At 30.6% G+C, this 25,279-nt stretch overlaps 2 protein-coding genes across 15 annotated transcripts in view; both read right to left on the reverse strand.

Moving 5' to 3' along the window:
- Nucleotides 1–1,353: 1,353 nt before the first annotated feature.
- Nucleotides 1,354–7,443, reverse strand: LOC139493369 (uncharacterized). Its single transcript, XM_071281723.1, has 5 exons — nt 7,329–7,443; nt 4,887–4,947; nt 3,650–4,057; nt 2,719–2,809; nt 1,354–1,765 (listed from the first exon to the last, which is right to left on the reverse strand). Exons 1-5 carry the CDS (start codon nt 7,362–7,364, stop codon nt 1,627–1,629), a joined length of 735 nt encoding a protein of 244 aa, XP_071137824.1. The 5' UTR covers nt 7,365–7,443; the 3' UTR covers nt 1,354–1,626.
- A 2,554-nt stretch (nt 7,444–9,997) lies between these two features.
- Nucleotides 9,998–25,279, reverse strand: part of LOC139493371 (DENN domain-containing protein 5A-like) — a 33,005-nt gene continuing 17,723 nt past the window's right edge. For 4 of the 14 annotated variants that reach the window (XM_071281729.1, XM_071281725.1, XM_071281726.1 and 1 more), the window contains 14 exons: nt 23,784–23,880; nt 22,998–23,057; nt 22,166–22,201; nt 20,802–20,937; nt 19,376–19,504; nt 18,928–19,049; nt 18,347–18,492; nt 17,646–17,764; nt 17,090–17,187; nt 16,448–16,525; nt 15,972–16,054; nt 15,540–15,666; nt 14,264–14,426; nt 9,998–13,744 (listed from right to left, as the gene is read on the reverse strand). In XM_071281729.1, the coding sequence (XP_071137830.1) occupies nt 13,561–13,744; nt 14,264–14,426; nt 15,540–15,666; nt 15,972–16,054; nt 16,448–16,525; nt 17,090–17,187; nt 17,646–17,764; nt 18,347–18,492; nt 18,928–19,049; nt 19,376–19,504; nt 20,802–20,937; nt 22,166–22,201; nt 22,998–23,057; nt 23,784–23,880 (1,578 nt within the window). In that variant the 3' untranslated portion in view covers nt 9,998–13,560. The remainder of the gene's footprint in view (nt 13,745–14,263; nt 14,427–15,539; nt 15,667–15,971; nt 16,055–16,447; nt 16,526–17,089; nt 17,188–17,645; nt 17,765–18,346; nt 18,493–18,927; nt 19,050–19,375; nt 19,505–20,801; nt 20,938–22,165; nt 22,202–22,997; nt 23,058–23,783; nt 23,881–25,279) is intronic. The other 10 variants (XM_071281733.1, XM_071281730.1, XM_071281732.1 and 7 more) reach the window with 3 other exon arrangements.

Genomic DNA, 25,279 nt, shown 5'->3' on the forward strand with positions numbered 1-25,279 from the left:
GTTCTAAAACAGATTCTTGAGTTACACCCGTTTGTTTGGTTTTGTACGTCGGAAAATGTATTTGAAATAGATACCATCTAGTATATGTCAGCCAAATATGATGTAAACCAACATAGCAAAATTTGTATTTGTTTAATATTTTGATAAGCAGTTTATATGATAGAGAAGATCAAAGGCTTTTGCTAGATCCATGGCTATGGATTTTTTTGGAAAAAAAAGTTTGTTTCAGTTTTTGGAGAAAAAAATAATTTCTTTTTGACCCTGAGATAAAAATATGTTTGTTTCAGCCTCAGCTGCATATAGATGTGATGCTTAAATTGAAAGAAAAAAATTGTTTTCGACTTGTCGCCAAAATAATAGATTGTCTTTCGCCGAATGGTTGCTGCCTAATTAAAAACATCCTGTTTTGAACCTGTGTTTTTATAAACTGGTATGACGTTTGCCAATTTAAATGAAGATGAAAAAATACATTTTTTAAAAGTATGACAAAGTGGTAGTGAGTGAAATAGCACGAGAAGACATCTTTAACAACTTTGCACTCATGGTATCAAAACATGTTGCTTTTGATTCATGTAGTACATTTAGTTGTAAAAACACATATAGGTATAGAAAAAAAAACACATTATCTGGTTCATGACACGAAACAAAATCATCAAGTTTGTTACATCAACTATTGTTTGTGCCCAGGACTACTCTATGTGATAACCTTAAGCTTGGCACTATCATAATATATTTTATAACAGAATGTATTATGAATGTGGGGCTATAATATAAAGGAGGTAATATTTTCAAATTTGAAAAAAACAGGGGGAACAGTAATTTATATGGCATTGTGGGTTTATGACTTATGGATAAAAGTATAGTACTCTAGTGTGAAGCTTGTGAAATATGTGAACATCTGTTAATCTTTAGCAGACTGCGATGCTCTCATTCAAATGAATTATGCACTATTATGAGTGTTATGTCAACAGAATAGATATAGTATTCATATGATACCATGGGATAAAACTCTGTTTAAAAATATCAAACTTTTCAAAAGAATGTTATAAATGATGGGATATAAATAATGAAGCTTAAAAAGAAGAAAAAAGTCCGTGTCCTTTTTTTCCTTTTTTAAAATTCTGTTAATATAGGCACCTATTTGCTTTGAAAAACTAAGAGAGAGTGACAAAGATTTTATAAGATTTTCGTAAATCGCTTTTTATACTATATGTGAATAAATTATGAAAACGAAAAGTCAGCATCATTGGTCAAATATCTTATTTGCACAACATAAATAAAACTAGAGGAATCTCAATTTCTGACAAAAAAAGGTAGCGAACATTTTTTTTATTTGTATATTTTGTATCGATACACAAGTCAAAATAATGAAGATTAAGGGTATTTTTACTTGCAATAATAGTTTGCTCCGCTCTCTTCGTCTTTTTTTTTTATTATACAATCTTACGATCTAATCATATGTTTTTTGTTGAAGCGTAATTATTTTCAGGCAGTGGTTATGCAGCAGCTGCTTATCACAAACTATTGCAAAATTAAACTGTAATTGTATGAATATATATATTGATTTTAAAATTAGAAATATTTGAAATAATATGTTAATTACATCTACAAGTATATTGAGTGTTTTCATGTTTTTAAATTGATATCCTCATAGTTTTCGTTGGTAGCTTGAATATCGATGGTGCTGTAGTTTGTAAGTTCTCTCGCTCCACTCAAGTCGGAATAAATGGCATTTAACGCGTTACTTTTCTTTTTAAGCAGTTTTCTGAAATGTAACAACAAAGTATGAATCACTATTACCTCACCACCAGTGAGAATGAATGTTATATTAAACAAGCAATGATAAACAAAACTTAAAGTTATGCAAAATCTTGTGAATAGAAACTTAATTTCGGTGTAAAATAATGTTTTCAATAATTATTTAATTTTACGACCATAAATTTATCGGACGCCATCACGAGTTGGTTGACCGTTATGGAATAACCGTTTCACAAATGATATCGGATATGTTCCTTACGTCGTAACTACAATTTCATTCCCTTTCATGAATGTGACCTACCGAATTAGACTATTTACCGGATTAAAATTTTGTAATCACATAAGCAACACGACGGGTGCCACATCTGGAGCAGCATCTGCTTACCCTTCCGGAGCACCTGAGATCACCCCTGGTTTTTGGTGGGGTTCGTTGTGTTTATTCTTTAGTTTTCTATGTTGTGTCATGTTTACTTTTGTTTTTCTGTTTGTCTTTTTCATTTTTAGCCATGGCGTTGTCAGTTTGTTTTAGATTTATGAGTTTGACTTTCCCTTTGGTATCTTTCGTCCCTCTTTTATCCCCAAAAAATGACCGTGTTAATGATGTGATTGATTTTTTGGGTGTTTTAATGCAACTTTAAAGAACCGCATTTAGGCTATGGGGGGCGGCCAATTTTTACTGGTGGAGGAAGCCGCACTGCCCGGAGAAAACACCGACCTTCGATAGGAATACTGACAATCCTAGTCAATTAAGATTGGAATCGAGTGCACCAGCACGAGCGCGGTTCGAACTCACAACCTCAGTGTTGACTGGCCAGTGATTACAGTAGTAACTACTAAGTCCACTCAGCCCCCGATGCTCCTTGTACATGTGTTAGTGATGTGTAAGGCTATCCTATACTATGTTAAAACTATCATCTGAGCCGAAACGAAAACCAGTCTTTTCCACGGTGGACAAAATACCTTTTGTAAAATACAGTTGTAGCAGCTAATACGACGGCTAGGGTCCATCCGATAACAGCAAAAACCAATGGTACCAATTGAGTACATGTCTCTGACAAAAATGTATGAAATAAAAAGAACAATTAGGCCAAATTTACATAAAAAATGTTACCTGATGAGAGCGTTTCTTTGTTTACATTGAAAACGACGTAATGACAAAAATGACGTCACATCTCAAATTCCTAACACGACCAACATCGGAAACGTTACAGTATTTCCCTTTTCTTTTTAACATAAAATTATGTTAGAATTAAAAATAAAATTGATACGGACTTCGACCTCTTTCACAGGTTACGCCTGCCTAATATTAAAATTGACAAAAACGATCAATTCTGCCAAGATATGACATGAACATTACATTCCATAAAAACACCCATATATGAAAAATTACAAACACAGCGAGGTAACTGACTCTTTGTTGACTGAACTATATCATCAAAACATGGCAAAGACTCAACAAGAGAATGAATTATCAACACTATAATATCAAAAATCATCGTTTTAGCCATTTCCAATTGAACTCAAAGTTTGTTCTTACATTGTGCTGATATACCACTGTCCTGTAGATTAGGGGTGGATTGAGCGCTCACATACACGTTAAACCTACTATAATTTTTATGTGGTCGTCCCAACTCAGGAACCTGTAAAGCAGTTGTCGTTGTTGATTGCTGTTTGAAATATTTGTTTTTTGTTTATTGTTTTGTCATTAATCATGCCGTCTGAATTTGTTTTCTCAATTTCTTCATGTTTGGTACCACTGTTTTTTTTTTCTAATTATTGAAGGCCATTCGCTGGACTAAAATGTCCTAAAGGGACCCTATAGGATAATTACCTCATTGCATGTCAATCATACCAAAATTCCCTTATTTTTTAAAGACATGTCTCTTTATACCTGAATCAATAGTTGTTTGCAGTTTCAATACTGTTGTCGATATTGTCTTCCGATCGGATAAATGTGTGTGTACTTCTTCAGAACCACTTGATTCTACTGTTGTCGATATTGTCTTCCGATCTGATAAATGTGTGTGTACTTCTTCAGAACCACTTGATTCTACTGTTGTTGATATTTTCTTCCTATCTAATAAATTTATGTGTACTTCTTCAGAACCATTTGATTCTATTGTTGTTGATATGAATTTCCAATCTGAGAAGTCTGTTTGTACTTCTCCCGAACCATCTGATTCTACTGTTTTTGATATTATCTTCCTATCTGCTAAATCATTTTGTCCTTCTCCAGAACCATCTAATTCTACATCTTCATCGTCACTGACAGTATTGGTGGTAATAGATAATTTAGCACCTACAGGGAAAGCAGTCGGAGTTGATAATGAGCGGTTGAGTAGAGAGTAGTATTTTTTTGGTTTAAATGAATGTAAATGCCGCTATAACTTGATACTGTTATCTAGACTTGTCCTAATTTATTAAAGGCACATGTGTTATACCCAGTGGATTTGATAGTCTACTTTAATTCATATTACAGGCTTGTCAATTCTTCAGTACACACTTCTAACAGCAACTGTCGTAAAATATTTGACACTCCAAATATGTATGCATCGTCTCGTTTAACAAATAACTATTGTTTTTTTTTACAAAAATAGGAATCGTTCAGATCCGCGATGATTCCAACAACATATGCATCCAAGACGTTATCGGTATACTTGCGTTATCTATAATTTTACAAGCACAGTTACGTTTTTACTAAAGTGACAATTCTCCCTGTGAGCTACTTCATTTTCCTCTTGCAACCCGTTTGTTTATCAAACATCTTTTATGCAGACAACTATTCGAGGTGCTTGCTTTGCTGTATTCGTACATTATTGCCTGATAATTTTATCTAGATGTGTCCCATGGTATTTGATTTAATTATATTGCAGTATTTTGCTGTGGCAATGTCGGTCATTTTATTTACAGACGTTTTTATACTTATGTGATGATGATGTTCTGTTTTAAAATACGTGTATACACGATGGAGTATATTTACTACTTTTATATGTTTAAACTAAACTTTTCATCATGTCTAGGGAAAAATTACTTATTCACAGTTCGTACCAAGCAAGCTTGCTTAATTTCAAAATCAAACAGCCCCTTTGGTATACAAATATATGCTTCCTTATTCTATAATACCTCACCTCGGTTCCAGGAAGTTTGTGTTGTAACGGTACTCTTACTCAAGATACCCGATATATAAAACTGAAAAACAAAATTTACAGCTATATTAAATTTATGAAGCATCAAGGCAGTTAAATGTTCTTAAAAGAATTGGAAAACATCTATCTAAATTGGGAAGGTTAACTATTTATCATTCATATATTATGTCTAATTTCAATTATTGTCCTGTGGTTTGGCATTTTTGTGGGGAGGGACCAGGGTAATACTAAAAAGATGGAAAAAATACAAGAACGTGCCTTGAGGTTCATATATGAAGATTTTGATAGTGATTATGAAACTCTGTTGTTAAAATCTGGTTTACCTTCTTTAAAAATAAGACGCCTAAGAATGATGGCAATAGAAACTTTTAAAATATTACATAAAGAATCACCGGTGTATCTCCATGATATCATTAATTTTAAAAATGTATCTTATACTTTTAGAAAACAACAAACTGTTGAAATTCCACAGGTGAGAACCACACATTTTGGCCTTCATTCATTAAGATATGCCGGAGCTACACTATGGAATGAGTTGCCTGACACGATCCGTGCACAGACAAACCTAAACCAGTTTAAAAGTATGATCAACAACTGGAATGGCAACTCATGCAGGTGTGGCTCCTGCAGATCTTAATACCTTTATTTTATTTTGTGTTAAATGTTTGTTCCATGTAGCTTATAGAAATTAGTTTGCTTTATTTATTTCATTCTGCTTTGCATGTGCTTATGTTTCAGTTTTAGTGCTTTGCTTGCATGTGCTATGCTTTTTATTTATGAACTTTTTACTTGCAATATAGCTATCATAATTTGTATGTCTCATATGTGTGTTTTATGTATCTTAATATGTGTGTTGTTATTGTTATTAATGTCGGCAAAAAGCTCTACAGAGCTTATGTTTGTATTTAATGTAACCCGACTTGAAATAAAATTTCTTATCTTATCTTATCTTATCTTATCTCACATTGAGAATAATGATATCCCTAAAAATTAATTACATCTGAATCAAGATCTGTATAATACATACAAGGTATTATTAACAATGTTTTAATGTGTAACAGGTTTACTGTTATACTGAGCTATATGAATTGTATGCTATAAATAATTTGATGAAATCTGTTTTATCAGCAATCAAAACTGGGCTTCGTAGTTACCGATTATTTTTATTTATTACCTCCATTATACTCAAGATTTACATTTTTAAACACAATTATATACAAGAAAAGAGCAACATATAATTACAAACTACAATTAAAGCACAAAAAACCCACACATTTTACATAAAATATGTATATCAAATATTTTAGTGTTTAAAATTAAATCCATGCTGAAATATTCACCTTTAAACTTTCCATACAGATGAAATATATATTCGATCTGCCAAACAGCACATCATATTTCTCTGGTTGTCAGAATTCACAGATTTTATAACATTTCTAATACCATCGCCATCATCTGGCAGATTCTGAACTGAAACTACATATGTCAAGGGCGATTTAGCGGCGGAACCGTCGCTTTTATGGTCATTGAAAGAGAACAAAAGATACCAATGGAATAACCGAAGTCATCAGCCGAAGACAAAAGGATATACCATGACCAGAAACGATAAATGATTGTCGTATGTGATATGTTTTAGTTTAAAACAAATCTTGTTAACTATTTTTTTAACTATTGAGCTGCATGGTGAAATACTATGTAAAGACTTTAAAATAAAAAAAAATGTAATAAACATATGGCAGTGGTAATTTGTCGACTCTGATTAAAATATCTTAATTCAAACCGGTAAAATAGCCTTTTTTCTATTGAAATTGCTTTTTGCCGGCACCAGTAAAATAGTGAATGTGTTGCCATAACTGGAAAATAGAAAGTATGTTATTTTGTTGGCGGCTCTAGGTAAACAGAAGCCATGCTGAAAATTATTTTGTTTTAACAGATACAATTTAAAGAATTATCATTTCAAAAGCAAAAAAGTTAAAAATAATGTTATTTTTATGCATACATGTAGCATTAGACTGACTGATTTTAGAAATTATTCGAACTACATGTTTTGGTATGATAATACTGCTACAAATTAATGCTCGATATTTTTGTTCTTGTTATAAATTCTTATTTACACTTTGACTCATAAATGTTTTAAAACGATTATAGGTATCTCAGATAGGTAAGCTGTTTTCTTATTTAACTACTGGTATATCTGTAATTATTTGATTCTTTTATGTTGACAGTGCACATTTTCAAATTACTTTTCAAAAGTAAATATTAAATTTCACTCCTCACAAAGAACCGGCTAGATAACAAATTCACTATATAGCTGGTACCGGTAGAATATACGTTTTCAAAAGAAATGTGCGATTTTGCCGGCTTGAATTAAGATATTTTGATCAGAGCCGGCAATATAGCCACAGCCTAAACATATATACTTACACATAAGCAATATAGTCCGATGAAATATTTCAACATTTTTAATTAAAAACCTACTATAAGATATTGGTAATTTAGTTCAAATGTATCATTTAAATATGAATATACAACATCAAAAGTGAACAAGGAAGAATTACAGAAGAGCAGGAGCTAATTTAGAAAAACTCGATTGTATTTAAGTGATGGGTTTCCTATATGATAATGTAGTACCAGGAACATATATATATATTTATACTGTTCCTAGGAATTATTAAGCCCTCTTATACGATTTAAAATGTATTCCTGTAAACGTTTCCGTTTTATAAAAAGTAATTTGATTTTTTCATTAGAAATAACCTTGTTAGATATACTATCCTAGTGATGGGTTTTTGAAACTTTACATTTTAGACCCTTTTAACAAACTTCCCATTTATGGAACCTCAAGTATTAAGATGATACATAATCTCATAAAAAAAAATGTCCAGTTATGAGTAACAACCCCAAAAAACGAATCTTTTTTAGTTTTAAAAGATTTACAGTAGTCCTAAAAAGAAACAGTAATTCAAAAAACTCTAATCGCAGGGATATGTCTCGCCTTTTTGTAATTTTGATTATGCAAATGTTGAAATCAAAAACAGCACTATTTTAACATGTTACATAAGTTTTGCAAATATTAAAAGTCAATGAACCATGACTGAGGTACATGGTTAAACAAAAGATGTGCCAATGCTAATACAACTGCACACCACATATGCCATTAACTTATTATAAAAATCTAAACACAAACATTAATTTTTTAACTATGTAAAAGTTTCAAGGTAAATAAACCATGAAGGTTGCAGTCTTGTAATTGACTGCTCAATAGGTTTACATGCAAAACAGCTGATTTTTGAAAATAAAAAAATGCTACGTAGAATTTTTTGTTCATGTTCATATTATGTATGTACTAAATGTGAATTGTGATTTAATCGGAAAAAAAGTGGGTCATACCACGAAGAATAAAAAGTTATGTAACCCTTAAGTCAAACCTTTTTTTTCCTACTTTCTGTTTGCTGTTTTTATTAAGCCGCACCACTTCCAATAAACACGATATCCTTCCCCTTTCCTGAATATATATCCCCAAAAAGATGCAAGATTTTTTTTCAATTTATATATATGTTTCAATTCAGCATAAACCTATAATCAAACAGAAAAAATTGAGTCCAGAAAAAAAAATCAGAAAAAATAGACTATTTTGTTTCCCTTCATGTTTTGACCCAAAACTGAAGTTGTAATAAAAGACTGGTACCTGAAAAGGGGGTGGGGCTACATCAATCACCATTTAAACAGTACTCGCAAGTGCCAATAAATTTTCATACCAGATACTGATCTAATCACAAACTAATACATTTAAATTAAGCAAAAGTGTCAAAGTCTATTGACCATGACTGAGGGGACTGGGCCAAATATTCTTCATGGAAACGAGATGTACTAATGTTTATACAAAAGAATGCCAATAAACATTGGCCTACCACTAATGGTTCCCATCACAAACTAATACATGTTAACTCAGCAAAATGTTTAGTCAATAGACCATGACTAAGGAGGTAGAGTCCAATAATCTTCATAGAAACCGAGACATATATGTGTATATATGTCTCTGATGGAAATGAGATATGAGGATGCTTATACAACTGCTCATCAAATATCATTTACCTATCACAAGCGGTTCCCCATAAACTGATCTAATCACAAACTAATACACGTTAAAATCAGCAAAGTTTCTAAGTCAATAGATCATGACTGAGGGGCAGGGCCAAACAATCTCCATGGATATGAGATGTGCGAATACTAAAACAACTGCATACCTAATATCTTTAACTTACCACTAGTGGTTCACCTTAAACTTGACCTTATCACAAACAACTACTAGTTACCAAACATTAACACTCTTTCATGATCCATCCCTAGTAAAAAGTCCAACAAATGACTGTCACAAGAATATTACTATAATTAGTACATATGTATCATCTATGTATTACTATGCCAAAAACAGTATTATATCAACACTTTCATTTTTATAAATTTCTTTGTCCTTGTACCATGGTATATCTGGTAAACCTCTTATGATGAAGGGTTATACAACAGTAAGTCTAAAACCTTTTTATGTGTTGCACAAAAGTGTTCAGTGAAAGAGTATAAAATGATCCATTAGTGGATGCTTAAACACAAACTAGAGGATTGTGATGAGGGCCCCACAGCATGTAAATAAGGAAATTGTGTTTCAATCAGGGTTATTCACGTACATGTATATACACACACTTAGTTTTATCCATGAACTAACAAAGTAAGAGATCAAAAATGATTTGTAATGGACAGACAATTACTATAGACCAACCACTTATTAATTGGCAGGGCCCTTATGATAGGATGAAAGTGTATACATTGTATATTATGTAAAGTAACGTACCACAGAACTGCAAAATCAGCATCATATACAGACGTATTATTTTGATTGTACAAGATGACAAGTCTATATATGGTCCTGCTAAACAAATCAGTGAGCTTGATAGAGAAGTATCAAATACTAGTTTTAAAGTCTTTAATCTTACTCAGGTGAGGATAAAACCATCAATTTTCAACACTTAAAGCGACATATTACAATAAGACCATTGAGATTATATCAAGATTAGTAGATAAACAAAACAAAGATATTGGTATCTACATTTTTATTTTAAATGTTCTAAGAACTAAGGAGATCAAAATAAACAAATTTTGATTTTAAATCAACCAGGAAGGTATACATTGTCATTCATGTGTGTCCTGTAAACAAATCCAACAAATTGTAGAATTGAAAGCAAAGATACCTAGATTTCAAGAAACTGTATCATAGGGTCTTATTGTTATTTTACTTTAAACAACCTCATTTCTTTAAAATAATAAGCAAAAACATTTCTAGGGATTTATTGATCAATTACCGTCTAAAAAAGATGTAAAAATATTGCATCTGTGTGGATGTGCATATTTTAAAGCAAAGCCAATTAAATTATGGGATGTTTTTAAATTGTTTGCTTACAGGCATTATGGTTTAACAAAACTGAACAATTATAACTAGAATATGAAAATCTAAATAATCTGTTTATAAAATACAACAAAAGTATAAACAAACAATCAACAAAATTGAGCAGTTATGAAAATGTCATGTAAAAGAACAAAATAAAGTAAAATATTCAGGAAATATATTCTTGGAAAAAAGAACTGTTATCCTCGTATCAGTATGAATTTCCTTCCTTTTGTCCATACAACTACAAGTGAATTTTTACTACAGATTTTACTACATTGATGAAGGATTGATTTTATTTCTGGGTAAAGGAGGATAGGTTACACAGTTATAGGAGTTTAGTTTCCTCTTACAAATGCAAATATTTGACAGTACATAAGTATAAACGCCATAACATAAAAAATCTTGTATAGTTAATTTATATTTCTTGAACTAATGCAATTCAGTACATTATATCCAAATTTGAAAAGTTCTCAACATCTTCATTTTCTTGGACCAAAACCAGATCTTTTGAAAATACCCCCTAATACATTAATAATTCACAGTAATTTGGTTAAGTTCCAGTAACTGTTAGTGTCATAATACAGAAAGTGTCTTTTTTTCCTAACTGTTGTGGAAATGTAGTTATATACCATTATATCATTGTATATATTTATGGACATAAAAAATGAAGTACAATATTAAAATTAACAATGTCAAATTTGGCACAAACAATTTTCTATACTGATAAAAATAACAATAACATCATTGACAGGAAAAATGTGATATTCTCATACACAAATGTTTAAATTAATACTTAATTAAACAAAAAATGATGCATATACTTTTAAGCGTTCATTCACAACTATGAAGATGTTACTATATGTGAAGACTTTATATTCCATTTGGGGTTAAATTAAATTTACCATAATATATTCAAACTGAATCTGTCAATTTTTATTTTATTCATTCTGCATCATTTTTTTTATTGAAATGTTCATGTAGTGTATTGGATTAACTTTTGTTATTAATCTATTTTACTTTGTGTGAATAAAACATCACTCATTTAACATGCCATTAAAAGATAACTACATTGAGATTTAAATTTGTCACATTCATACACACTGATAATATATATGTGAATTATTTTGAAATTTTTATGTAAGAGTATAGTAACAATTTTAATAAAGATGGTCAGTTCTACTTTTGAAGACAGCAAATCTACATTGTTTTCTTCAGCAGAATATGAGTGGAAATTATTGCACTTAAAGAACACAATAAAGTATAGTACTAATTGAACTTCGAATATTAACAGATAAACTTTCAGACAACTGACAATGTATTATACAAGTTTTAAACATCTTCAATCATATCATAAAATTGACAAAATGTATTGCAATAAAAATATGTGCTAACTTGTCAAAAAATGTTTTTAAAAAAGTTGGAAATTATCCGTACCAGAACTAGAAGAAAAAGATAAAAAAAAAAGTCAGTAGAACTTGCAAATTCAAACCTCCTTTTTTCCCAGTTGAACACACACAATTGAGTTTATATTTTACTAAGAGGAAACCCCAAAATTGATCAGAATAAAATTAAAAATGGAAATGTTAAAAAGCCATAACTATGTAGGGAATATTTTCTAAAAGGTTTATTTAAACCAGTTACTTGTTTTGTGAGAATTGTGGATATATATTGACCATCAACACTTCGTATGTACAAATGACAAAAAGTTATATATAGTATGAAATTTCAGTATGAAACTTTAGTACAAAGGGTAAAAGTTGACAGGCACTCAGGCTGTCTTAAAATTCATTGAAATTCAATCCATGATATTGAAAGATTTGCTCGTATAAATGACTGACAGATAAAGGAATGAACAAATTGATCATAATACTTGTTCCTTCGTTACTCAGTGGGGGATGCAATATTGTAGAAATGTTACAACGGAAAATCAAATCCAACAAACTAATATTGCTTATGTTAAAAAAAATCAATTAAATAAAAAAAGAAAGCTGAATACATACCAAGCTAAATTGGCTAAAATTATATAAAGCATTGGCATGAAGCAAAAGTATGGTAAAGCTAATGTAATTGAATTTCAAGGTTCATTGAAAGGTGACATTAAGCTAGAAAATGAATGGCACAATTACTAACAAAGAAGCACTCCATCTTAATTTTTTATGTGCAAGTGACAGACTCAAAATTAATATATTTCATTAAAGCTTGAAGACTCTGCAACATAAATTTGTGGTGAGAAAAATAATACGAGTCTAAAGATAAATTATGTCTTAAAACAACTTGTGATAAGAGCTATCGTATATGACTAAAATATCAACTAATTCATATTAGCTTCGACCAGACTCAACAACAATTTTGAAACAGTGGGATGTTGATAAGCACAACATATTAAACTGCTACATGGAAACAATATTAAAACAGTTTGATAATTATCAAGCACAATATTTTCACTATGCACCAAAACTAAAGTCACAACACATAAAAAATATACATAACATACATACATTGAATATACTCATCTTTAATTTCTACCCTGTGTTAATAACTCACAATTTAATACTTTTAAAAACTTTTTGTGATCAATTTTTTATTTTGTCTTTATCTCATATGTAGTAATACAACCAAAAAGATAACATTTTAACATTTGCAGTGTAGAAAGATTATCCACAGCACTAATTATCATTAAATAATAACTCCACCAAGATGGGCTATAATTAACTGGTGGTATCACCCAATATACTCATTTACTCTAAAAACATTGGAAGACCTAGAAGAGTTATCATACCGTAACATACAACCAATCAGATTACTTATCAACCAGGATCTCATTTATCCAAATATTATGCATTAATCACACACTTTGGCCTTTAGATGACAAAGGTATATCATAAAACCAACATGTCCAGCACATTGTAGCATATCTTTTAAAAAAACATAAGTTATCACAGTACTATAAATAAAATTTAAGAATTGTAAAATATCTAGTTTTTCTTGTTTAAAAGGGCATTGAAGGTAAAAATGAAAATCAGTCTTGATTATGCGATACTTTATCTCCAATGGCAAGCAATAAGTATCCAGGTGTTCAATAAACACCTAGAATCATTTGAATATATTAAGTATTTTACATAAAAAAGTCACAAATATTTGATTTTTAGATATTTACATTCACAAACACAATTCTTATCACAACATTTTTAACAAATTAACAATGTTTTAATATCAGATATTTATCCCTCGCAGTAATGAGGATTCTAAAGTGATTGTAAACTCGTCCAATGTGCTGAGTATATGGACTAGATAGTTTATATGACTAGAACTACGTAGGAATGATGACTCCTCGTACAACTGTGCCGTGATTGGAGTGTTGGCAATAATTGGCATCAGTTTCTGTAATGTATGGTCTCTGAAAAAGATTTTTTTATTGAATTAGTACTACAAAAATGTAATTTCTTTCAAATTTACAGTGTCAATCTAAACCAACTATTCCAAACAAATGCCCTATTGTCATTTAGTTTTCTATAACTACAAATTAAAAAAAAAGATCAATGTATAACGAGTCCTTAATAAAATATTAAAACTAATTATGATAACAAAAATTTGATGCAATGCTATTTGGTATTTGAAAAAATCATGAAACTCAGTGTTTTAAGATTTACAAAAAATATCCTTATGACATCAACCTTTAAGTATCCATGTCCTATCTGCAGTTCTGTATCTATTTTTTATTTGTTTGGTCGATAGCTGTCTCATTCTTTTGTTTCATGTGTATCAGATAACATTATTTTTTGAAACTCTTGATGGAATTGTACAATCCTAGAGTATAAATTACACTAAAATTGAATTATCATGCAACTTTTTTTCTTGAAATTTTCTTCCAAGGCAATGATTGTCATGTGTAAATACTGCATACTATAATACATACCTTATCCCTACACATACAAACACTTGAAACTTTCCATCCTTCCCGATAGTCTCTGCGGAGGCATTGATTGTATCAATTAGATCACAGAATTTAAATAAATTGTTGTTAGCCACCTTCCTCACTTGTCCAGACATTACACATTCTACATGAGATTTCACTTTCTCTAAAATCAAATAATTTACAATGATAATAATAAATGAGTAGTGTGTTCAAGTGCAGTTATCATGAAAACTGTCTAGTACTATTCCAACTTTCAACACATGCCCTTCTTTGTCCTTAAAAATGTAAGTTTTCATTATGAGTCAGATACTGTTTATTCATTTATTTTGGTAGGTACATGCTATAATTTATTTTGGTAGGTACATGCTATAATTTATTTTGGTAGGTACATGCTATAATTTATTTTGGTAGGTACATGCTATAATTTATTTTGGTAGGTACATGCTATAATTTATTTTGGTAGGTACATGCTATAATTTTCCTGGATTGTGTTAAACATGTATTCTAATGGATACTTGATTTTATGGGGTTAAATACAGAAATTTGTATTTAGTTAAATGCTTAAATTCAATGGTGAACCTTTTCACATGAAATCTACAAAAAAATAATCCGAACCGAATGAAGTATAATAAATCTGTAGTATATGCCACTTTAAAGTTCTGTGATGCATGAGAACTTTAATTAATGTTGATTCATTAACTTTCATGGATTGTTGAAAACTTGTATATTTGAAGATATTTGATTTCTTGGTTGTGCCAATCTTTATATACAAAACCAATTGAAAATATGATATTCGTCCAACATTTAAATTCATGGTTCACCTGTAACAGACGAAACCAACGAAAACTGTTATCAACGAATAATAATGAATCCACAGTATTTCCAGTATAAAATTGCAACTTCTCCTCAACAATAAAACATATATTGATGAAAGTTTACATATTTTTAGAACATTTCCTGAGGATGTGTCCTTCTGAAGTTCCTCCACATTTCTAGTTTTAAACCAAGTCACAAACAATTTCATTCAATGTACAATGCATATACATCTAATCGTCTTCTTATATATTACATAAATAACAGTGTTTGTCACAACTTTTTGAAATTTTGGATCCTCAATGCTCTTTAACTTTTTACTTATATTATAAATATTTTGATATGAGCGTCACTGATGAGTCTTATGTCTTATGTCGTATGCGTCTGGCGTACTAAATAATAATCCTGGTACCTTTGATAACTATTTGAAGGTTACTTTTTATTTGCAAAACAATATACTTACCAAGGAAATCCCAGACAAACATTTTATTACGGAACAACCTTGATGACCTAAAGCCGTAATTAAATACAAGTTCTAAACAGTTAACCAGTCCACGTTCTCCACACAGCAAAAATGTCAAACTTCCTCTCTGCAAAACACATGGATAATCTTATCATGAGTGCATAGGGATATACAAAAACATTACAATTCTGTGAAAATGAGGTAATTTTGAGATGACCCATGTCAACAGCAAGGATCCAGACTTTTTTTTATATAATTCGGTCATTTTGAGATGACTTGAAAGTTTTGGTCCCACAAAATATTAGAAGACATCTATAGAAGTCAACATCAGGTCTTCAATATAATATTATCAATGCAGTATATATGTCATAATAAAAAATTTTGAAGTCTACAAGTTTTAGTTTAACAAGATTATAAAGTTTGTGCACTAACCTCCTTTTCTGGTTTATAATAATGTTTAACAAGATTATTAACTGCATGGCCCAGTGCCTCTTGAATTTGTGGAATTTTCAAACCTTGAATGGAAAAGACAACTTTTAAATCATTATAATGCTGAAGTTATGTGTATCTGGCAAGTTGGTATATTTTATTATTCATTTAAAATTTTATTTTTTTTAATTAACTAGCACTCAATTTATTTTATTTTTCAGCTTTCTTGTGGATATTAAATACTCTTGAAATCTGTGTGGATTTAATTAAATAAAAGGTTTCCTTAATTCTATTTTGAAAACACAAATACTGTATCTGTTTGTCAAAAGCAAATTTTTCTGAAGTGAGGTAAATTTAAGTAAAGAACAAATTGGAAAAGTAATTACAGCAAATCTTTCCTTTACATTATTACAACTTTAGGAATGCTCTTATTTAAATTTAAATATGTTTCATATGCAATGTACATATAAAAACTTTACTTTGTTCTGTGTTCCTCTTTGGTGACTTTGGTGAACCCAATCTAGGTGGCGATGAGTAATGCACAGCCAGATCTAAATCTAAAATAAATATTGATAGAAATAAATGTGTAAGATACAACAGTTTGACAACTTACAATATAATATAAATCTAAAACAGAGTTTTATCTATTTCTGAATCACAACCCCTGAACAAATATTTCTTCACACCTCAATTAATCAAAATATATTTAATAAATGTTTTATCATTAATGAAATATCCTAATATAGCCTAATTATGACTTCATATGTTATTTTTCATAAGGACATTTTAATCACTTTACATGCACACATGAAAAAGTGTGTAACCACCATTTCATTTTGTGCCTGTACCATATTGGGATATCTGATCCATGTGTTGTATGTTGTTGTTTGTATATTTATTTCCTCAGAGGAGTAAGGTGTTGATCGTTGTAGTCTATGGAAATGTCTAATGTTTTGGTAACTCATGCTATCCTTCTATGAATTATTTAATGAAACATTTTATCTTACTGTTTTATAAAGAGTTGTTAATATATTCATGGGTAAATTATATTTAAACTCAGACCAATACTTCACCAGACTATCACATCACATGCTCTTATGTTCTCATACTACAATACCTACCATATATATCCATATTCCGTGACAATAACTCAGCCACCAGTAATCTTTCTGTACTTCCATCGTCTACCCCTTTACCTAACCATCTACCACAGTTAAACCTGCAATCAACATATCAAATATTAATGTACTGACTACATCAGGTATATACATGTAATTGAAAGCATATATTTGTGAAGAGATTTATTTGTCTTAAACCTAAAACATAGAATTCTAATAAAAATAAAGTTAATTCTTTGTATTTCAACGGAGACCACATTTGATCTAGCAATAACTTATAAATCATGGAAACTGTAAAAAACTAAAAGTTTGATGTAATTCAGATTTATACTATTTGTTAAGTACTCTTAAAGCTGACTTAGTATCAAAGGCATATACTATCTTTAATCTACAACCATGTAAAACATGCAAACATTAAAAGTCAATTAACCAAAATTGTGAGGTAAATATTGATTAACAATAACCCCCCTCCACTTTCCTTTGGTAACACCCCCTTGAATATTACATGTAAATCCACCCTATATCCCTGACTATATGTTGACTTGAATATAGCACTAACCTGTATGTATGACCCGTCAGTTCATTCCTTACAAGAACATATTCTACTAGCCATCTTGGTGTAATCCCACTGTTGTCATGGCCTATCCTTAGTGTTGTTAATACACCCAAGTTTTTATGCTGAAATATATATAATCAAATTATTAATTTCTTTTCTATATATTATCAATTGCATAACTTCCTGTGACAAATATTTCATGCATATTCAGGATATTTTGTTTTTAAATAGACAGAGAGGAAATCTTTAGAATATAAAATAGTTGTAGAATAATTCCTGTGGAGAAGAACAAAGAATTAAAAGTACTTTGATAATTGCCTTCTTAATTTTACCTAGGCAAACTATTGAACAAGTGGTTCTGTATTGCACTCTTGGTATCCATATTGATTTTTCTTTATATAAAAAGTCACAGAAGTTCATTAGCAGTTGGACCAATATGGGATTTTTAATACTATTTGCAGAAATTTGTACCTTAACATTTGCAGTGGTTGAAAAGCATTCTCAAAAGTCAAATTAATTTATTAAGTGGAGACCTCTTCATGTCAATGCTAACAAAATCTGGTTCATGTAATCCCATTTATAATAGGAAATACTTAATAGGATGACAGACACAAACACTACATGATAGCAATAACTCATGATGTCTCTTTGGCCCAGTAGATATCTAGAAATCATATAAATACTTTTCTCTTTACAATTCTCACCTCCACATTAAACTCTAGAAATCCTTTAGGCGTCTCTATTGGTCCAGTCTCTCCTAACTGTCCAGCTATACACACCCAGGGATTAGCACTTGTTGTAGAACAACCAAACTTTGGACTAGGATAAATCATTACTTTATATGGTACAACTGCAATATAACAGGAGATGCATATCAATGACTTCTGTATAATAGGCTAAAACTTATTTTTTACTTTGAGGAAACAACAGCCTCATTTTCAATAAAAAAAATATCATCATTCCAACTATTTTTTAAGCTTATCTATTGATCTATAGTTCAATAATATATGAATGAATCAAATTTTTACCTTTGAAAATTATAAAAAGAATTCTAATGTCACTAATTTTAGGATAAGACTAGTTTATCCATGTTATTTATTTTAGGATAAAACTTACATACTAAATTTACCAGTTTTAATTAGTAAGAATTGGTATAACAGTTATTTTTACCAGTTTTAAGTAAGAATTGGTATAACAGTTATTTTTACCAGTTTTAGGATAAGAATTGGTATAACAGTTATTTTTACCAGTTTTAAATAAGAATTGGTATAACAGTTATTTTTACCAGTTTTAGGATAAGAATTGGTATAACAGAAATAGTCTACAGCATTCAATGATAGAAGATGGTATATAAACTGTTCTCTTTCATCTTCACATCTCAGGAAGGCATATCTCTTGTATAAAGTTCTGTAAAATAATAATAAGTATACAATAAGCAGTAAAAGCCGAAGTCACAATCTTAATTATCATCTGCAATTATACAGGGGAAATTAATACTTATTTTCTGTTTGTTTCGGAGATAAATATTTGTAGATTTATTTCACTTAGTAGAAATGTGTAAAGTGCTTTCCAGTCGATTTCCTTTTGATGATCTCTAGTTTTATTTCAGAAACAGGGGTAATTGTCTTGTTTACTCCCTCAATTACTAAAACCCAACATATGTTTTAATAATTAATTCTGAGTTAGACTATTACAAAACACTTAATATATTAATTGCACAACATTTTCCATACCTGAGTAGGTCAGCATCAGACAGTAGAGTCTTTAAATGAGTAGCTAGGACCTTCTTCTCTAGAGACAGTCGTACAAAAGCTCTGGCTTGTCCTACATCTGTACGAATATCTGACATCTGGATTACCTTCCTGCAAAATAGTTATACTCATATAGAATTAGGATAAAATCTTTTTTCAAGTATAAATAATTACATTAGATGTATGTTTCATTATAATACGTTATTCTGATTGGCAAACTGCACAGCACGTGCTATTCCTGAAACAATTGTATTAGACAATAACATTTATCATTCATGATGACACGAGGTCCCACAATAAAGTGCACAGGTAAATTAAATGAAAACTTGATAAAAATCGTATTTTCATGATTCTAGCTAAAAAAATGTAATTATAAGTATTGAATGCTTCTTTTTGTAACTTTATAGGGTTGTAAAAGCGTTGACCGTGCGCACATTTTAAGTATGAAGCGCTTCTGCGCTTCATACAAAATGTACTTCGGTCAACGCTTTTACACCCCAATAAATTTACAAAAAGCAGCATTCAATTCTTAAGAAGAATAACCTTTGATTTACTTGCAACTTTTTGCTTAAAAAAAAAAAAAGATCATTTCTTGGATTTGTGTGGAGGGTAAATCTTTGCATTGGTACTCTATGTTTTTTTTTTTACATAAGTTTCCTAGGCAAATGACAACTTTAAAATTTAGAGCCATCATTTGTCTGAATTTGCTCCAAATGACCCCAGATCTGATTAGAATAACCTTCTAATGTCCAGGCCATTCATTAGGAGGCGGTACCCGGTACTTTTACCCTCCTATGCTATTGACAAGTACCGCCTAAATGTAGGAATTTTTATACAAGATATTCATGGAATAAATTGAAAAGTACCACCTAGAAACGGGGAAAGTACCAGTCAACATGAAAGATAATGAAACCCCTGAATGTCATGCAGCAATCACTCAAAAAAGTCAAGTTTTTGTGTTTAATAACATTTCATTATGAATTATATAAGTAGGAAGTGATCAAAGGGTAGGTAACTCTATAATGCCAGAACTTTCTTTCTTGGAGTGTAGAGCCAAGTTCACTTGGACCTCCTGAGTTAACTTTACTTACTCGGGTTCCAACAATCAGAGTTTTCTTGAACCCCTCTTACCCTGATTCCAACCCTCATCGAGCCAGGGTTATACTCTTGAAACTCTTAAGTCAACTCTAGAGTTTCAAGTGAACTTTGCCAAGATGTACTAACCTTAAATCATGTTTTATAGAAGTAGGAAGAGGTGAAAGGGTAGGTAACTCTATCCTGCCAGAACTTCCGTTCTTAGAGTGTATATTACAAACCTTAAGTCATGAGTAATGGAAGTAGGTAGTGGCGTAAGGGTAGGTAACTCTATTCTGCCAGAACTTCCTTTCTTAGAGTCTATATTACAAACCTTAAGTCATGAGTAATGGAAGTAGGTAGTGGTGTAAGGGTAGGTAACTCTATTCTGCCAGAACTGCCTTTTCTTTTATGACCTTTCTTTTCAGTTGGTTTAAGATGAAAATCATCCAAGGCCAAATTTGCTACATCTGAAAAGATCAGAACTTTTTATTGTGTTACAGCATTCTTCCTTAAGACAGACATTTATTTTTATTAAATCAATTTACTAGCATGCAAAAAATTAGATGATTCAATATCTCAAAATGATTATCTGTTAATTCTGATTATATAACTTGTAAGTAATTGTTATTCTTGAAACAATCTGATTGAAAGAAAAATTATGTGTCCATGCTTTGCTTTCATGGATCTGACAACAGTTTGCTCTACTTTCGGTATTAGCAATTCTGACACCAGACATCAAATTCTTAAAGATGTGTATCACTACAACCAAACCAGAGGATCTCGAAAAAGTTTTTAAAACAGAAAGTAGAACAGATAGTTGTCAGAACCTTGCAAGCAAAGCATGGATACAGGATCTGTATTTAAAACAAACTGTTTTCACAGCAACAAAATGTTAACTTTGTGTTATCAAAGGCAAAGTTCATATTATCTATGTATTCTATAAAATTAGAAAAAAAGTTTCATTTGTATATTCACTATATTGCTTTAACAACCCATTACAAAAAATAATAAAAGTTTACACCTGTACTGTGTATATTCAAGCATGGGAGAATAATATCCACATTCAAGTTGGAATAAGCTTAAAATACATGTAAAGCTTAAGAAAGACCATCAATAAAAATCCTTAAAAAATAAAAAATGAAATTCCCAAAAGTATTATTCAGTCATATACGAAACCAAGTATACACCGATAAGGAAAATTAAAACTTCAGACCATTATTCAAAAATATAATAAAAGACACCTTTGAACATGCAAGTAGCTTTACAAAAATCCCCAACAAAGTATTTTTGTTTAAGGAAATAATTCTGTATGTACCAACATGCATACAGATATGACCATGCCATTATTCTCACTCATACAAACTCACACTTGCTAAGGGATAAAATTTACTATTCAAAATGTGAGAATCATTTTCTCTACATGTTAATTTGATATTTTCAAGAGAGTTGGTCCTTAAAATGCTATGTCAAACAGAAAGTTTCAAATCTGAAATAAGTGTAATATACATTGTTTATGGAAATATTTAAGTAATTTTTTATATCATTACACATCAAACCAAACTTTTTTCACATAATCCAAACAGAAAATTCTAATTTTGGCTTTTAATTAATTTTGTTCCCTAGCTGTGTAAGTTTGTATAAATGAGACCCTAATACTACATATGACAATTGTAAGCATGGACAAGGAAGACATACTCTCGTTCTGTTTTCTCAGTACACACCAAGCCATAGCTAATAATAAAATAGCAGAAATAGAAGCATAAATATCTTGTCAATTACTGTTAGTCAACTATGTTACACTGTTAATACAGACATACTTCTCAATTATAAAATAAAATTCTATGTTAAATCTCAGTACTTATCATTGGAATAATGTTTTTCTTTTTCAAATGTAAAAGAAGGAATACAGTGTATTATTTCATGACAAAATTCCCTACATTCATTTAACAAAACCAAAAGCAAGGGACCATCAACTATTGTAGTTTCGAATCTTTGAACAATATGTTGAACTGCTATGTTATCTAAAGCATATTTGAGGATCAAGGTAAAGGGGGATAATAAATCACTTAATTAAGACATTTCCCTCTGAACTAATGTAAAAAAAAAATTAGCTTTTTAAGAACAGACTGTATCTTGTATTTAAATTGTCCCCTTGGAATTTTCTGCCTCTTTTGTATTGAGTGTATTATAATCTAATTCAACCAATTCTATAAAGTGGTTAAGGAATACACCAAATTCTTACATTAAATACTTAAAGTATTAAAAAGTAAGTCAAAATTGAACTGCTATTCTGACAAACTTCAAAGTTTAACTGTACTGTCATACATTTTACATTTAATTAGAAATTTTCAACTTATATACCAATTTGTAAGTTGTTGATTCTCAATGAACTCAATAATGTTTTATACTCCACTAAATGTGGCCATCATATATGTAACTATAATAATATAGATATAGGATACAGAACTATGAAATATTTGCATACTGTAATAAAAATAAATACATGGCACATGCATATACTACTTACTACAAATTGACATATATAAATCCATGACAGAGGTCGATAGGTCATTCTTAGGTTTTATCTCTGTTATAAATAATCATACACATACACAATACATATACGTTGACTAGTTTACATATCAAAACTGCTTAGGGAGTCTTTATTTCTAAGAGTAAGTGCATGAGATTTTCCAAAATGAAAAAAATAATTGACTCAAAATAAGTTTTTGGATAAATACTTTTGGGAAACAATTAACAGAAGAGTCTTTTTATCATTTTGATTAAACATACATGTATATAAATCTACTTCAACATAATTTTGTTTGAAAAAGTCATGCTTCATCAAAAATAAAGAATAATGGTTTTATGGTACAATTCTTATATAAAAGTGAGATAACAGCTACTATGAAAGATAAGAAATATGATATTGCTTAAGAATTGCCCCTGAAGCATAAATATCAAATACAGTCCTTTACATTGTGAAACTTCTCAAAAACAGTCAAATAGATGCCTAATACTCATCTAGATTGCAAGAAATATTCCAAAAGTGTATAGATCAATAGATAGAAAGAATAACAGGCATGCCTTTATTTTTAGAAGGATGGATAAAGTTTACTATAAACAAGGCATATTCAAAATCCGAAGGATCACAGATACAGTAAGATTAACTTTCATGTTATACCATTTTCGTCAGAATTTTTGTTTAATAGAGTCTACCATATTCAACCCTCGTACCTTTTCTCAATATAGTCTAAAATTTCCATTCCACTATTTTATAGCTTATCTTTATAGTTTGTACTAGCTAACTTACCAGGAGACAATAAATTAGGATCCAAGTATCTATTGCCTTGTTTACATTCTTCTAATTCTAGGAAACTTGTTAGATGGGACCATAAAGCGGACTTCCCCTGAAACAAAATTATAGTACAATTGCAATACTAAATTTAGACATAGAAAATTTATGTTATCTCATCCATACCTTTTTTACATTTATTTGTGATTCAATATTACACATTACAATAGTTGAAGAACCATTTTTGGTTGGTTAATCAATATCAGTAGTTCAAGCAAATCCCAAATCCCTTTATAAATTTATCTCATGATCTGCTGTCAACAAATTCTCTTACCCACCAAAGCATAGAGAGATTTTATAAATGTCTCTCTTGATTGTCACATCAAAAATCAGTTTGGCATATATAAAAGTGTCTAGAATGTGTATATATTTAATAAACCTTCACACTATACAAACTGTAACAAGAGTGCACACACTGAAATGTCTCGCCTTCTTTACTAATCATTGATATTATGTTGATAGTCCTAAGTATAAAGCTTAATTACAACTGTCACATAAACTTAACATTAACCAAGATAGCTAAACAAAGACCAATGAACCATGAAAATGAGGTCAAGGTCAGATGAACCATGCCAGGCAGACATGTACAGCTAACAAAGCTTCCATACAACAAATATAGTTGACCTACTACTTAGTTTAAGAAAAATAGACCAAAACACAAAAACTTAACACTGTTCAATGAACCGTGCAATTGAGGTCATGGTCATATAAAACTTGCGGGACTGACATATAGATCATAATATATTTCCATACACCAAATATAGTTGACCTTTGGCATATAATATTAGATAAAAAGACCAAAACTTAAAAACTTAATTTTGACCACTGAACCATGAAAATGAGGTCAAGGTCAGATGACATCTGCCCCCTAGACATGTACACCTTACAATCATTTCATACAACAAATATAGTAGACCTATTGCATAAAGTATGAGAAAAACAGACCAAAACACAAAAACTTAACTATAACCACTGAACCATGAAAATGAGGTCAAGGTCAGATGACACCTGCCAGTTGGACATGTACACCTTCCAGTCCTTCCATACACCAACTATACTAGCCCTATTGCTTATAGTATCTGAGATATGGACTTGACCACCAAAACTTGACCTTGTTCACTGATCCATGAAATGAGGTTGAGGTCAAGTGAAAACTGTCTGACAGGCATGAGGACCTTGCAAGGTACGCACATACCAAATATAGTTATCCTTTTACTTATAATAAGAGAGAATTCAACATTACAAAAATTCTGAACTTTTTTTTCAAGTGGTCACTGAACCATGAAAATGAGGTCAAGGACATTGGACATGTGACTGACGGAAACTTCGTAACATGAGGCATCTATATACAAAGTATGAAGCATCCAGGTCTTTCACCTTCTAAAATATAAACCTTTAAGTAGTAAGCTAACGCCTCCGCCGGATCACTATCCCTATGTCGAGCTTTCTGGAAC

This window comes from Mytilus edulis, chromosome 10, assembly GCF_963676685.1.
Source record: "Mytilus edulis chromosome 10, xbMytEdul2.2, whole genome shotgun sequence".
NCBI lineage: Eukaryota > Metazoa > Mollusca > Bivalvia > Mytilida > Mytilidae > Mytilus > Mytilus edulis.

Bases quoted from the DNA above. Each gene is read 5' to 3' on its own strand.
- LOC139493369 (XM_071281723.1), bottom strand. From the start codon at position 7,364: ATGTTGAAATATTTCATCGGACTATATTGCTTATGT. The intron at 4,058-4,886 runs GTGAGGTATTAT...CTTTCCCTGTAG, and splicing joins ACAAACTTCCTGGAACCGAG to GTGCTAAATTATCTATTACC. The intron at 1,766-2,718 runs GTATTTTGTCCA...GTTACATTTCAG, and splicing joins ACAACTGTATTTTACAAAAG to AAAACTGCTTAAAAAGAAAA.